The sequence below is a fragment of the Trichoderma ghanense genome, assembly GCF_004382785.1.
Source record: "Trichoderma ghanense strain CCMA-1212 chromosome Unknown scaffold_1, whole genome shotgun sequence".
Classification (NCBI taxonomy): domain Eukaryota; kingdom Fungi; phylum Ascomycota; class Sordariomycetes; order Hypocreales; family Hypocreaceae; genus Trichoderma; species Trichoderma ghanense.
Window position 1 is genome coordinate 1,291,332 of NW_027395664.1, and position 15,068 is coordinate 1,306,399.

At 52.3% G+C, this 15,068-nt stretch overlaps 3 protein-coding genes across 3 annotated transcripts; all 3 read right to left on the reverse strand.

The window, feature by feature from the left end:
* Positions 1-3,795: 3,795 nt before the first annotated feature.
* On the reverse strand, positions 3,796-5,074 carry CCMA1212_001793 (uncharacterized protein; the record flags this gene model as incomplete). Its single annotated transcript, XM_073699208.1, has 4 exons — positions 3,796-3,923; positions 3,989-4,428; positions 4,502-4,709; positions 4,789-5,074. The coding sequence occupies 4 exons, from the start codon at positions 5,072-5,074 to the stop codon at positions 3,796-3,798; spliced, it is 1,062 nt and encodes a 353-aa protein (XP_073562335.1).
* A 1,871-nt stretch (positions 5,075-6,945) lies between these two features.
* Positions 6,946-7,199, reverse strand: CCMA1212_001794 (uncharacterized protein; the record flags this gene model as incomplete). The annotated part of the gene is made up of 2 exons (XM_073699209.1): positions 6,946-7,138; positions 7,195-7,199. 2 exons carry the CDS (start codon positions 7,197-7,199, stop codon positions 6,946-6,948), a joined length of 198 nt encoding a protein of 65 aa, XP_073562341.1.
* A 1,710-nt stretch (positions 7,200-8,909) lies between these two features.
* Positions 8,910-9,089, reverse strand: CCMA1212_001795 (uncharacterized protein; the record flags this gene model as incomplete). The annotated part of the gene is made up of 1 exon (XM_073699210.1): positions 8,910-9,089. The coding sequence occupies one exon, from the start codon at positions 9,087-9,089 to the stop codon at positions 8,910-8,912; it is 180 nt and encodes a 59-aa protein (XP_073562340.1).
* Positions 9,090-15,068: the final 5,979 nt, after the last annotated feature.

Sequence of the window (15,068 nt, forward strand, 5' to 3'; positions counted from 1 at the left end):
CCCCCCCCTTCGATACGTCACTCCAACCGGGGTCTTGAACGCCCCCTTTTTCTGCCGTCGACGGGGAAAACGGAAACGTGTCAGAAAACAGAGAGCGAGAGGGAACCTTGAAGACAGCAACTGCGGGAAAAGCTTGTTTTGGATGCACGCCCCCCCCCCTCCTCGTCCCCTGGCCCGTCGCCTTCTGGGGCTGTTCTTGGAGAGACACTGTATACTCGATCTTGCTGCCTTGTCACAGTGTTCCTTTCTGTGGACGAACGAGGAGGACAAGTTGGCATCGCATCCTGGATGCCCATACCCAGTAGCAGAAAGCTTAGCGTGTACGTACTTTTGCAGGCCCCTTGTAAGGCAAACGTATGTACAGTATCGCACGTTAATTCGCTGATTGGATCAATACGAATAACTCTCGTGCCCTGGATGGCTTTGGCATGGTGTGAATATACTCGACCACCACAAGAAGCCATGCCAACCTTCGGCGGGCTGCGCAACAACCAGGACGCCAATATGCGTCGTCATACCAGAACCTTACGACTACCTGGCTATTCACACTGTGCCACCAACGTCTACAGACAAATGACCGTCATTCTTGAACATGCATCAGAGACGAAAGAAAAGACCGTTGAATGAGCACTTGAGAGGGAAAAAGGAAAGGAATATTCTTGCCTGATGGACCTTGAACCAGAAAAAAAAACAACCGCCGTTCCATCTTGAATTCTGGCGCCACGCAGTAAGTGGCTCACGGTTCCCGGACGCCACTTTCATCGGCGGCCGAAAAACTTGGCCGTTTCTTGACAACTGACGGGCAAGTTTCTTCATTGTCTGATATCGCTTGTTCCTGTTTAACACTTTCTTTTTTCCGTTTTGGTGCATTGTGACGACGGTAGGCACGAGGCTACGACGCAGGTGCAGTGACAGCATCACATCGACCCAGAAGAAGCAAAAAATAGCCTCCACTTCCCGCCGCACCCCATCGTCACCACATACGTACAAGAAGCATCATAGCGTCACAGCCAGTTCACGATCCAAACCACGCCAAAACAGATTCGTCCTTTGATGTTCGACCAAAGATCTGGCAAGACTGGCATCGAAGAAACCCTCGAGAATACGCAATCTGCCCAGTAAACGGCATCACATGCTCCCCCCCAAACCTTCAAGTCCACCAATCACCCTCGCTCACGTATCATAACGGTAGCCCACCCAAAACAAAAAAAAAAAAAATTGCCCAACTAATGAATGACACTCAAAAACACCAACACAGCCAATATATTACCATTTTGTTGCCTCGGCTAGCCACGAAGAGCAGCAGTAGCTCTCCAATTTCCAATCCCAAGCTATTCTTTCCCCTCACCAAAAAAACGTAAATCATCCCCAAATGCAGTCCTCAAAGCTGCCCAATTCAAGAAAAAAAGTGGCAAAAGAGTCGTCGTAACGCAGCCGATAACCCCAGATCCAGCCACTTCTCCAAAACGTTTTCAAACAAAAAAAGACCTCTACCATGTGATGATCTCGCTACGAATCCGTCAACTGTTTTCTCTTCTCCTCACTTCAACAAACGTCGCCAGAGGGGGCGTCACGCAAGTCACGTTCTGATTCGGCGTGGACACCGTTCTAACCGGCCTGTCTGTCCCTCGATATCACCACACCACATCACCACATCACCCTCATCCACCAAAACCGTAACCACTCCTTCACAACACAACCCCGTATCAACAAAAACACACGGAAATGCACATTCCCAAATGGAATTGGCCACCTCGCTTCGCCAAAAACACGCATCCTACCGTATACTCCATCACAAACGCTCCCCCATAATCTTTCCCAAATTCCCACACCAACACGCTCCCTCCCTCCCTCCCTCCCCCCCCAAAGAAACCCTGGTCCTTGTCGTACGCCCTCGCCAGTAAAAACACAAAGATTCATCAACCCGGCAAAAGAACAGAACAAGCATCCCGGCATACTACACTCCACAAAAGCTTGTCCGGTCTTGACAACGTCTCTCAACGGGTCCCTCTATTCCCTATCAAGCAGTGATGATCCAGGCTCTGAAACGCGCCCTCCATTCCTCCTTGAGCAAGTGATCGGCCCCCTTTGCACTTTCTGCTGCGGACGAACCAGATATGTACATGCCGAGGATACAGTAAGCTTCAAGATACGCAACTCGCGAGAATTTCGAACTTGTTCGTTCGAGCCGGTACCGCAACGTGTTTCGATATCTCCTCCTCGTGACCGCGGACCTCTCAAATCCCAACTACCGCTCGAGCTGTAAGAAATAATCAAAGAGAATCATGCAAAAATACGCCCATGAAAATCAATCAAAAACTCTCAATCCCATCCAACATCACCAGAAATCCCATCCCTGCCCACCATCATTTCACCATTCCACCTCGCGTACAACGTACAGTAATACAACACGAACCACGCACTCCATATCATCCCCTTTGCCCCTTTTCCCAGGGATAGCCCAAGATGGAACATCGGATTTAGCCCTACAGCCAGAATGACGGTAATCAAAGAAAGCTCCTCAAGTGTGAGAAGAGGAGGCTTACTGTACTGCACGTGTAAGCGTCAGGCTAAGGCATGAGCGAAATGCCCAAGTGACGCCTCTCCCGCCGTTGTTGTATTGGCAATCGCCGTCCGCCATTGATGCGAAATCTCCAGCCAGATCCAGACGGGATTTCAGTTTTCGCACGCGTTGGACGCCTCCTGGCCTCCGCTCGAGCTTTACCCGCCTCTTTGGGGCATCCTCGCCGTGATCGACGCCCGTCATCCGGGAAGAGACTCGGCTGTTCCTCGCCCAGTTTCCACCTCTCCTGCTCTCCTGCTCTCCTGAGCTCTCCTTGCCTGCTCCTCCTGCTCCAAACAGACGGCTCCGTCTGCATCATGAGTCGTGTAGAAGCAGGAGACACAAGAGATCATCAGGGACCACCAGGAACCGTTGAATGGACGACCGCGCCAGTACCCAAAATCAAGGAGATAGATTTGGATTTCGTGTATTCAACAAGAGATTCACAGTGCTATCAAACGGGTATATCATCACCGTGAGAAAGGGCCTATTGGTACAATGCTAACCCGCCGGGCGAGGCCGCGTGGTTGCCATCCTTTCCATCCCTCCCACCCAAACCTGTTGTCATGATGATATAAGGCTTCAAGTTGCTTCCTTTCGCAATCAATGGAATCGAGCAAGGCTAAGCGTAACACCGACTTTACGCTGAAAGAAATCCCTTCTGATACGAACCCCTTGCCCCAAACGCCAGACTAGAAGACCTCGTGTATCTCGTCGTTCCAGTCGATTTGTAGTCCTGTAAAGCCACCATGCCAGCTGGCACAAGAATAGAAAGTCCTGACTGAATAAACAAAAGAGACCAAAGAAAGGAAACAGAAAAGAAGAAAAAAAAATAGGCATCACACGCCCATCAAGGGATCACCCGGTGTGATCCTCGATTCCCAATGCATTGCATTGGTATCCCTAGCCAGTGGGAGGAAGTTCATGTGCATAGCCGCGCCATCTTCATCAAGAACCCCTGGCCTCTTGATTCTTTTGATCCCACACCCTCTAGTTTAGTGTCATGAGATGAAGTCGTCCGATTGTCCCAATTAAAGCAAAGTAACGGTTGGTCCTTGAACGGTAACCGCTCCGCAGCCACATCTCATGCAACTTCTATGCTGCTACAGATGATTAATGTGCGGGGGGCGGTGGCCGCCGGAAAGGTGAAAGGATGAAGGGTTGGCCTTAAAAGGCCAAAGTCGTGAAGATTTCTAATGATACAACCCGAAAAAAAAATCAATGAGGGTGATTTAATCCGAGTGATGGTCCTCTGAGCCAGCCTCGGACCGGGCATCGCCTCTGTGGACTTTTCGGTGGCGTCGCAGGTTGGAGACGACGGAGAAGTGACGTCCACAGCCCTCGACTTCGCAGGCGAATGCTATTAATGACAATGAGCTTCAGTTCTTTTCATTAAAGCAATAGTAGCATTGAATGATTACTTACGCTTCTCGCCGGTATGGCTGTACATGTGCGTCTGTAGCGAGCTGGGTCGTGTGAATCGCTTGTCGCAGACCTTGCACTTGTGCTTCTTCTGGGTGCTGGACGAGACCTTGGAGCTGAATTGGCCCATCATGGATTGGGGCGCGGGAGGCATCGAGGACATCATTCCCTGAGGCCGAGGGAGCGTCCTCGAACCTACAGATTCAATGTCTGAGCCCGCGGTTGAGTAGTCGGAGACGGAGTCGCCGTAGTAGGAGCTGAAGTTACCGGACGAGGAGATGGAGGAGCTGGTCGAGTGAGTCGACGGGAAGCCATAAGAGTCCACGGAAGATCGGTCGTTGCGGTTGCCGTAGATGTTTCTCGGCGTCTCTTGGCTCATGGCGAGCATGCCCTGGCTGGCATCAAGGGCTTCGGCGAAGCCTCTTCGGTCGTCAGCGTGAACGCTATTGGAAAAGACAAAGGTCAGCTTGGCTTGGCTTGATTCGGTTTTGTTTTCATCTCCTCGAGACAACTCACTGTTGAGAGAATCTCCGCGAGGCATCTGTTTCGTGGCCAAGGGCGCTAAACGCAGGCGGCCGCACAGGAGCTGGTGCGTACCCCAAGGCATCGTAAGGAGTAGCTGAAGGGGGGGCAAAGTGGCCGTGGACGGGAGAGGCCGTCGTGGCGTAGGTGGCGTCGGCATAGGCAGCAGACGATGTCTGCAGGCGGTTCAAGTTGAGTAAATCTAGAAACGAAATTCGGTGAGCAACTGCAGACGACGACGCATCCAAGGGGAAGAGAGATGAAGAGGAGACACAACGTACCAGCCGCAGTCGTGTGGACGGGCATTGAAGCATATGATGATAAAGGAGGTGCGCTGCTGGTAGGGGCACGCGCACTGTGAGACTTGTGCACAAGATTGTGACTGAGAGAAGGCGGCTGCGGACCTCCGACATAGAGATTGCTTCCGGCCACGGCAGCGGTTTGAGATGGTGATGGTGAAGAGGACCACGGGTTGGAAAAGGCCGGTGGCTGGCCGTGAGTCGGATAGTCAAAGTTCATGACAGGCCCGAATCGCTGCTGTTGCGGTGTGTCCAGCGTCATGGTCATGATGCGTGTGCAGTGGTGATTTGCTAGGGATGGAAGAATTGGTGGTGTTGGATGATCGATGATGCGGTGCAAGGTGAAATGTCTTTCAGGGCCCGGTATTGACTTTGTCTGTGTTTGTTGTTCTGTTTCGGCAGTGTCTGAAAGTGATAAACAGGACTCGGAAAGAGAGTCGTCGGTCTTTTCGGGAGATGTGCGTGTGAGAGAGATTGGTGCGTGGCAGAGGGAAAAGAAGGTTTGTTGATCGATGCGGGATCCCGACTAGGAAGATTGCCAAGTCGGTAACACAGTCCAAGAGCCAAAGAAGATCCCGTCTGGAGTTGGGGAGCGGTTTGTCGGGAGGACCAAGGTGGGATCAGCGAAGTCTTAAGTGTGTCCTTGGGGCCTGTGAATTGACGTGCGTCAGTTTTAGCGGATGGCAGAGGAGGTCCCAGGCTGGTCTGGTGTGACGACTCTGGCTGTGTGGTGCAAAAGTGATCGGCAGGCCAATGTCCCTTTCGCAAAGCCCGAGGCGACAGGGTTGCCTGCGATGCAGTAGGGTAATGCTAGGGCCCTAGGAACAAGAACCGGCCGGGGGGGCTGCAGGCTAGTTGAATTAAGTGACGAGCATTTGGGAGAAACCCACAGGGAACCACCAAAACTCCGTTATGGAGCAGCGCAGAGGCCAAATCGCGGTGGAGAGGATGGAGAAGGCGAAGAGGAGACCCGACAAGAGCAGAGATGCTGGCAGAGATAGGGATGACGAAGGAATCCGGGCAACGGCGACCGAGGGACAGCGGCGAGCAGAGAGGAGGGAAAAAAAAAAAAACAAGTTTGGAGAGTGCTGCTACCTACTTCCTGGTACGACGAGGACGGGGCTCCAGAATGGGCGCGGAAGCGGACAGGGGAAGACGTCCAAGTGGGCAAGGAAAGGCGGGTTCGTTTTGCTGCCAATGCGGCGTTTGCTGTGTGCCTGGCAGCTGTGTTTCTGATGCAGCGGGCACGGCGGAGCGCTTGTATGCAATGTGGTTGCTGAAGAAGAGGTTGATGTAACAAGAGGAATCGCTGGTTTTGGCTGTGGGCGACGATGATGCTGGCGGCGGGGAGGAGGAGAAGTAAAAGGACGAGGAGGAGGCGAAGAAATGCTAGGTACCTTATGTACGGTACTATCTAAGGTACCTACCTACCTACTAGGTATAGTAGTACTGGCACTTCTTTGGCTGATGTCGAGGTTCCAAGCTGCAGCTGGTCTGTGGCAAGTTTTTGAGACAACGCGCAAGACAGCCAGGTAAGGTACTTCAAGTTTGGTATTCGCCGGGACAGGCGAGGGGAGGGACCAGCAGGTGCACGATGATGTATGTACTGGGCACAATGGAATGAAGCGAATCCAGCATTCATTCGAGGGGGGCGAAGAGAGAGGAGCTGGATTGTTGTCACGAGTAAGGCAAGCTTGCAAGATGCAGAAGAACGACGCAAGACCACAGAGATGAGGTCGAGCGGTACGAAGTACAAGTGCCGTCTTCTGCTCAACAAGGCCTAGCACGAGCGCAGAAGAAGAGTAACTGAGTACCGCGGGCAATTTCAAGGCTATAGTACAGAGGGGGTTGAAAGAGGTCGAGGATCAACTTCTCCGTCACCAGTACATTCATCCGGGCAAGAAGCAGAGCGGCAAGAGCAATATGGTGAAGTCGCCTTCCAGTGCGTGTGTGTGTGGCCATGGCAGCTAGCAGGAGCCATGATGTCGACAGCGAGACAAGCAAGACAAGCCAGCCAGCCAGCGTGGATCTGAAAGGGGGGTGGAGATGCAATCTGTGGGCCTGGGAAGGCACGACAGGGGGAGGTGTGGACACACGGGCGGGGTGCGAGAAGGCAGGCAGCAAGGCGGCGGAGGACAGTCACGGGTCCCGGTACATGCGGGACTGCGATTTCGCAGCGACGGCGCTGTGCGAGTGCGGGTAGCGGTACTTTGGTGCCTGTGGCTGGACGAGCGACTTCAAGGTTTTGGGCCTTCCGTTGACGTTGGCTCGCTCTTGCTTTGTCCCGAATCTGGACAGCCACCGCTTGCTCTTGTTCTTGTTCTTGCTCTTGCTCTGGCAGCGGCAAACCTAAGCGGCGGTTGATATCAGATCTAGTTTTGAGCGCACGCCATCCTTAGGTCCAGCACAGCGGCTGTTTGAGTCTACAAATACTGTGCATCTAACTGCCTACAGAAGAGAAAGATACAACACCGCAAACGATTCAGTACAACCTGTGCTTGACCACGTATGAGCAGTGTGGGGTTGAAGCGGCACAGCAGGTACGATGCCAGGGAACAGCTCAAATGTACATACCCTGCTGGCATGCGCTGCTGGGATACCTCCGGCGACCAGTGGCAGCTCTCACAAGCTCGCACGGTACGAGAGCCAACTGGAACCCAGTGTCAGAAGCCGGGACAGGGCCAAAGAGGCGCGGCAGGGATCTTGGTCCAAAGGTGCGGGTGGAGCAGTCAAGCAGGGAAAATCTGATGCTTGTCGGATAAGGCTACGGCAGTCTGACCAGGGGCCTGCGACAGGTGGGTTGTTGGCCACTGCGGAGAGAATTTGGAGGCGTGCGAAGGAAATTATGCAGGGGGGCAGCCAGCGAGAATGCCGAAATGCGCAAAGCGTTGGCGGTGCGTGTGTGAGAGGCACTTGTACTGTATGAGTGCAGGCACTGTCGCAATATCGAGCGACATTACTGGAATCAGCTTGCATCTTTGCTTGTCAACTCGATGTTGCTCGACAGCAGTCGCACAAGGGATTCAACACAAGTTTCCAGAGAGAACAGACGGTCTCTGGATGCTGAAGAATGCGAACACAAGCAGCAACCCAAACATACCAAAATACGTCGACAACGAAGCCTATATGTCTACCGCATGTACCGACAAGCTGCTGGCTGAGGGGCCACCAGGCTTGACCGTATCGGATAGGGTACACACATGCCGGGTACGGGGGTTGGGAAGCCCAATTCAACACAAGAAGCCATCCGTCGTCGACTGTTGACTCGGACTTGATGAGCGAAATACCTCATACGGAGTACGGCGGCTGTACTCCGTACGGACCCCGTGCGGAACACGGAGCGACAGGGTCCCAACCCGGCGCCGGTGGGGTCCAGCTCTCTGGGCCGACGGCCGGGCGTTGACGCAGCTGCAGCCCTGACGTAAAGGGCCCCCTCTCTCGAGACGTTGCCGTGGCCGCTGCTGGAGAGGCTGGATATTACTCGCAAGTTCATACAAGGGGAAACAAAGCACGGCGTCGACGCCGTCTGGGAGTGGGCGGGGGAGCGAGATGGAAGGGTTGGGACACAATCTGCGGCGTGATGCATTGATGCACGGGACGTCCACGGAGAGATGGATGGGTGTGAAGGGCCGACGGCATGGATGAGATGGAGCTGTGAAGCCCAATGGCGAGATGAGATCAGGTCGGAAGTACAAGAGAAGCGAGGCAGAATCGATCAATACATGTGGGAGATTTATATGAAAGAAATTGGCTGTACTCAAATACTAAGATACAGAGACCAAGCAGACATGGTTATCAGATGCTTAGGTATTAGTTGACGACATTGCTATCGCTGCTACTGCAGGGCATCCATCCATCTACATTACCTATACTTTATGTTGCCAAAAACAGATCCAGATATACTATAACGCGGCAACATACAATCACACATACGTATGATAAGCTACCTAGATCCAGCCATCTCAGCGCAACACGCAAAACGGTGAGCATGTTTGCGGAGACCGTGACCTGCGTCTATGACCGTTTCGGTGGATCTCATCACGATAACCTCCCCCCCCCCATCCCATCGAAATTCACCACACATGAACACGACTGTATTTCGACTAGCTGACGCTTTGCCTGCCTGCTTTCCCCGCGCCAAGCTCTTTCTCCAATCCTCCCCAAGCAACGGGACGGGCATCGTGGCTGACGACGGGCGACGGAAGGCCAACAAGATCCGAAAGCTCGCCCCCCTCCTCCGTCTCCATGCCCAAACCGGGCTGTCGGATGGAAATGCCCGTCATCGTCATCTCATGGCGCGGGTGTGTGTGTGTGTGTGTGTGTGTGTGTGTGTGTGGTGCAGGGCAAAGCGAACCTCTTTCGTTTCCAAGTTTCAAGTTTTTTTTTTTTTTCCATCCTTTTCCCTTGCTTCTTTGTCGTCATTGTGCTGCTCCGGGTTACTGCGTCTTGGCAGCTTTGGGATCTGATTTTCAGCCTCTTGGAGATGTGCATCGTCACAGCTAATTAACTTACACGACACGTGCAACGGCTCGGGGAAGCGCCCGTCCCATCGCCTCCGTTTTGCCTCATCCCTACAGAGATGGTATCAGCAATCCTAACATAAATGCTGTGTTGTTACACTACGGAAGTTGTTGTCGCGAGTGCTGCATACAGCCTTTTGCTCCCTTTTTTTTTTTTTTTTTTTTTTTTTTTTTTTTTTTTTTTTTTTTTTTTNCATGCTCGCCGCTGCAGATGGAAATCAACAACCCCCGCTCAACTGACGCTTCCATCTGCAGTATTACTCCCAATGTGCACAGCAGCCAAACAGCCATTCGCTGAGGAAGATTGCATCCAGATGATATCAATCCTTGCCTAAGCGGACACCGCACACGCAGACTCGCATCCTCATTCGCACGGAAGCAGCTTGATGGCTTCCCATTCGCCGCTGCCCGCCCGCTTCAGCGCGCAAAGTCCTACATACGCAACACTCCATGATACTGTACCGTACACAAACTCTCCTCATGCCTTACCGGCGACACTGTGCGCTACGGCACTCTCCAGCCAACACAGTGCAAAAAAAAAAAAGCAAGCCGAATCCCAAGCCCTGGACAAAACGGCGTCTCCAAAAAATACGTCACAGCCTGCCACCCCCTAACCCTTTCTCTCCAAGAGGCTTGCGTCTTTTAGGCTTGACGGACCAGTTGGCGCTGGTTTGTGCTCGGGGGGGGGGCTGCTGCAGGCTTCCGCCGGGAATAAAAATCGCCTACCAAGCTGGCTGGCACCCCCCTTCCCTTACGCCCCCATAATTGAAGCTGATGTAGTATTACTCGTGAAGAAAAAAAAAGTTTACGAGATTGCAGTCACGATTTGATTTGATTCGATGCGGGATGAATCTTGAGCTACGACGAAGAGAGAAGGCGAGTACAGTTGGCGGCAGCGATGAGAGACTGTCACCAGCTGAAACGTCGTACGGGGATAGAATGTAGGAACTAAATATAAACATTACCACACATTCATGAATAGAAGTTACTAATTTGCATGGTATCAAACCAGATGTACACTTATTACCTGAAAGGGAAGTCCGAGCGGTCTCAAGTGGTGGGCAACCCTAGTATTACAGTACAACTTCCTTATTTCTCTCATAGCCCAGGAAGAAATGAACGAGAGCACAAGAAAGAAAGAAAAAAAGAAAAAAGAAAAAGGAGACGCATACTGTGCTGGTTTGCCCGTGGCCGTCTGATGACTTGTGCCTCCCTACGGAGCACCGGCCGGTGGCTTCCCGCAATCGGTGTTAACATGGCCGCTCCAGGGATATTGTCGACCTGCGAACCACAAAAGCAAAAGGGAAGAGTGCTCCCGCTAAGCTGGGGCCCATCAAGAAGGATCAGAAAAAGGCAGGGCTCCACCTCTTGTGGCATACTTGTTCGAACACCCCCCCAGGCTTTCGACTACCTAGCCTAGCTTGTTGCTTGTCTGCCCTTGGCTTTGGCTGTCCCCCGGTCCGTTGGGTTTGCTCGTGGCTGGACCATTTGTCTAGCAGAAGGACGAGAAATGTTGTATTCTAGAAGAGGTGGAAGCTGATGAGAGGTGTCCCAGATGCTGCTGAGAATGTTTGAGGAGATGGGAGGGCCGAGGAACATGGCAGGGACCAGGTATGTCGAGAAGACGGGGACTTTCTTCTTCTAATGATATTGCCCTTGGTATGCTTCCATCATGAAGATGATGATATTATGCACTGCACATGCTGTGTTCCCGCACTCACACCAAGTCAATACATGAGTTGGAGAATTCATTTAGGCTGCTGCTTCCGTGTCATACACCATAACGGTGCTCCGTAGCACATGCACGACCAAACGATTGTTGAGGCTGCCTCAGCTATGCTCTACTCGGAGGAGCCGCACCAATAATGGTCGCATGACTTTTAAATCCGTGTTGAAATAGTCACTTAGCACGCTCCCTCTTCTTCCCGTTCATCATTACGTCCTCTTGTCTCTTGAACGGTCTAGGAGGATAAAGGAACGCCCAGCTCCCAGAATACGGAGCGTCATTTTGGCAGCCACGGCACGAGATGAAATCGCACACTTTTTTGCATGCCAGGGTCGCATCTGAATTGGGGCCTTGCCGCGGGTTGGAGGTGCCATTGCGGCGGAAATGCGTGCTGCGGGTAGAGATGAGGCCAAGCGTGGCAGCTCCCTTTTGGGTCTGCCGGTATTTACGAGGACGCGAATCAACGTCGAAACTTGTTGCTAGTACTGCCGTACTGCTGCACATACGACACTGACCACCACGTCTCTGTCTCATTGTTTCCCATCTTCTCTTTTGATTCTCCCCATCTCTCTCTCCGTCACATTCCCATGCGTATGCCGTGTCTCATCCAAGTGAGACGCCGAGGAGAAAGGAAAACCAGGGGAGAATCAGACAGAGGGAGAATCAGAAGCTGTCACTCGCATTCTCCCTCTCCCATGAACCGAGGATTTGGGTGCGGAGGCGGTAGGCCGGATTGGGCCACATGAAACGCGCCACTTGGGCTAGGGCTCCCTTTTCTCGCTTTTTTTTCTCGAAGGGTGTCGATGCTCCACACTTCAAAGAAGAAGAGAAAAAGAGACACGGGGTGACAAGTGACAAGATTGCGATGGATCAGGTTCAATGTTGGCGAGGAGCAATCGCTCTGGTTACCTTTTTGGACATGTTGACTGGATTAGACCATGGAGAAGAGATATTCCGGGGAGTTGTTCGTGAAAGATCCAGTCAAGATGGAATACATGGGCTATTATGCGAATGCGAATATCGAGGAGTGGTATATGCCCACTGCAAGTACATCGCCTGGAGACGCCGATATGATACTGTCCACTGCAGCATCAACCAAAGGGACCTACTAATTCATGCTTGTAGATATGGCGAAAAGCCTGTAGCACTCACTCGTGCACATCAGCAGCACACGCACGATTCAAGCATCGCATTTACGCGAAATGGCCATGGTTGATTCATCCACGGCGCATGCTCTCCCCCTCGAAATTAGATGCCAGATACCCGATCAATTTGGCGGCGACGATCGTCCGCGCCAAATACCGGCAGATTGCGGGTGCCGGCCGATGCCACTCCGCCAGCCGCATTAAGGTACGATGGTGGCATCGGCTTTTGCTTTCCTGTCCTGGTCTTTATCCTGTTCGATGACGAGAAGCCGTCGGAAAGTACAGTTACGAGCATGCACGAGCCTCTGTCACGATTGGTATGCAGCAACGTTCATGCCCGGCAGATTGTGCAGAGTATTCTTGGTGATGATGCATGATTTTAGCACTACGACTTCGTATTCCCTCTTCGTTTGTTTCACTTTGCATCTTTGCGTTACTTGTGGTCGACATCGCACTTGTTCTGCTCACGGGATGCTTGCGTTGCCCTTGTGTGGAGACGGTCTGCTAATTAGGGCATCGCCAGCAGCCATTCAGCAGCCTTGTCCTTGTCCCCGTCGAAATTGCATGGACATGGCCCCGGGGTCCAAGGCTGGGGAGCCTAAATTAACAAGTCGACGCCGGCGAGTCCCAGGTCGCCGACCAGACAGGATGTGTGGACATCTTCTTTTTTCTTTCATGATTCTTCAGTCTTTTCCAACGGCCGTCGTTGTTGTGCTCGTACGGGGGAGGTACACAACTTGTAATTCGTGCCGCTAGAGAGGGGGATGGTGTGAGTGAATTCAAGTCGTGCTTCCCTCCACACTGCAGTGGACGTCGCCTTCAATCTGCAACCCCTGTTCTCTTGCTTCCTTCGTGACCACTCATATCACTGAGGTCGAATCTCATCCACAAAAATGCTCCCAGGTACAGTAAAAACAGCATTTCGTGGCTACTGTGATGGGAAACAAAAGTGCCGGATTCAAAACAACTGGGGAATCCATCACATAACACTCTTCGAGCTCACACCGCTACAGTCTTACCTTACTATCCGTGTTGACCGCCCTCTGCCAGTTGATCAGATTCGGCCCATGGCTGAGATTCCTTTCCTGCTAGTGTTTCTCAGGCTCTGCCCTTTGGTTAGCTGATTGAGCAAAGTTCCCGTTACTTTGCACTTGCTGGCCGGTCATATCTTAATATAGTTTTTACTGCTTCTCTGTCTTCGTTCCTGACCTATTTCCTAATTTGAGTATTCGTTACTCAGAACCCTCAAGCCACTCCCGAGCAACTTGTAATAGCCCGTTGTGTAAATAAGGTTGAGGCCAAGGTGGAGAGATCGGCTCACAGACACGTGCAGAAAAGCTTCTTCAGCCATGATCTTCGGCTTCTCCCTCTCCTCCCCCCCCCCCTTCTTATTCATTCCCCTTGTTCTCTGCCGCAAAGCCAAGAAATAATACCAAGAACAACGATCAACAGCCGGATCTGCTCTGGCCCTGCTTTGTGCCAGTATTCTCCGAGTGAGGGAGTGAGGGAGTGCCTGTGTGTGAGCGCCCCTTATCCCGGGTACTTGTCGCCTCGGGGATGCAATCTCGGGCCTTGTCTTGTGTGGTGTTTATGTTCGTTTGATATCTACACCATCAATGTGCGGCAGGGATTGAGGTTTGAGGAAGTGGTGAGTCCAAACATGACCCTTTACTGCGGTCCTGAAGATGTGCTTGGAAAATTCGCTTCCCAATCCATTTTCCTTTCCTATCTGTTTCTTCTTTGTCGTTGCCCTTCCTCACCTTGTCGAGAGAAGTGCCAACATTTCGCCTCGTGCCCCGTTGCCCCAGCACAGTGCGACTGATTCCTTGAATCAACACATGCCTCGGCCAACGACCGACTGTTTCACCCAATGACGTCAATCGACTCCCGCTGCTCTGCCGCTGCCACCCGCTATTCGTCCGGCTACAGGTACAGTGCGCTTTTGGACTTTGTACAGTACTCGCAGCAGCAGCAGCAGCCGCCCCACAGCCTTGAGCTGTCACATGTACAGTGCCATTTTGTAGGGCAAATAGCACTGTATTTTCTGCCACCCGTCTTCGAGATTGTGAGACAAGCGGTGGATTCAACGATATCGTCGCCCTCAGTAGGTAATACTTCGCTTTGCTTCTACTAATGCAATGGCCGAAATATAGTAATACTCGTACAATCAACTCCTTTGCTTATGATACTTGGTGTCATCGTCTCTTCATCCTTGCTGGCACTCCGTGTACGGTGAGATCACTATGCATGGGTTGACGGAAATGTGTTGCAGTAGCTCTCACGACGACGTCTCGTGTACGGACAAGGTAAACAGGCTACATGAGAAACACAGGGCTCCCCGAAGAGCCTTGCCTCGGAAAAGAGCAATTCAGCACACCGTCTTCTCTCGGCGACTGCTGCCGCATTACGACAGGTCAGATTCACCCCCATGATTCTGACCGACACAAACACGCCGAGACATGGCGGCGCCTCCTTTTGCTCTTTTCTTTTTCTTCTTTCCAACACCCAGAGACCCCCAGCTCTTGTACAAGTACGACCGTGTCTCACTCCATCTGCTTGTTGCCCCGAAGAGCTTTCCATCCTCTCTTTGCAAGACACTTTGACAGTGGTTTACTTTCTGTCACCGCGGCGTTGGATTTCATGTTGGCCGCGCCAACAGGACACGATGCCTGTCAGATGACGATGCTGTGACACTTTCAATGTTCATTTGGACCCCGTGAAAAACCCAGCCCCCCCGGGTTCGAAAAAGCCTGGGGATCGGCCATTCACGGGTTGGTTGAAATCGGATCTCGTGGCGAGCATGCGATGGGGCAGGTTGGTATTTCGATATTCACCCCTGGACGAACAAACAGCCGAAAAGATGCTTCTTCT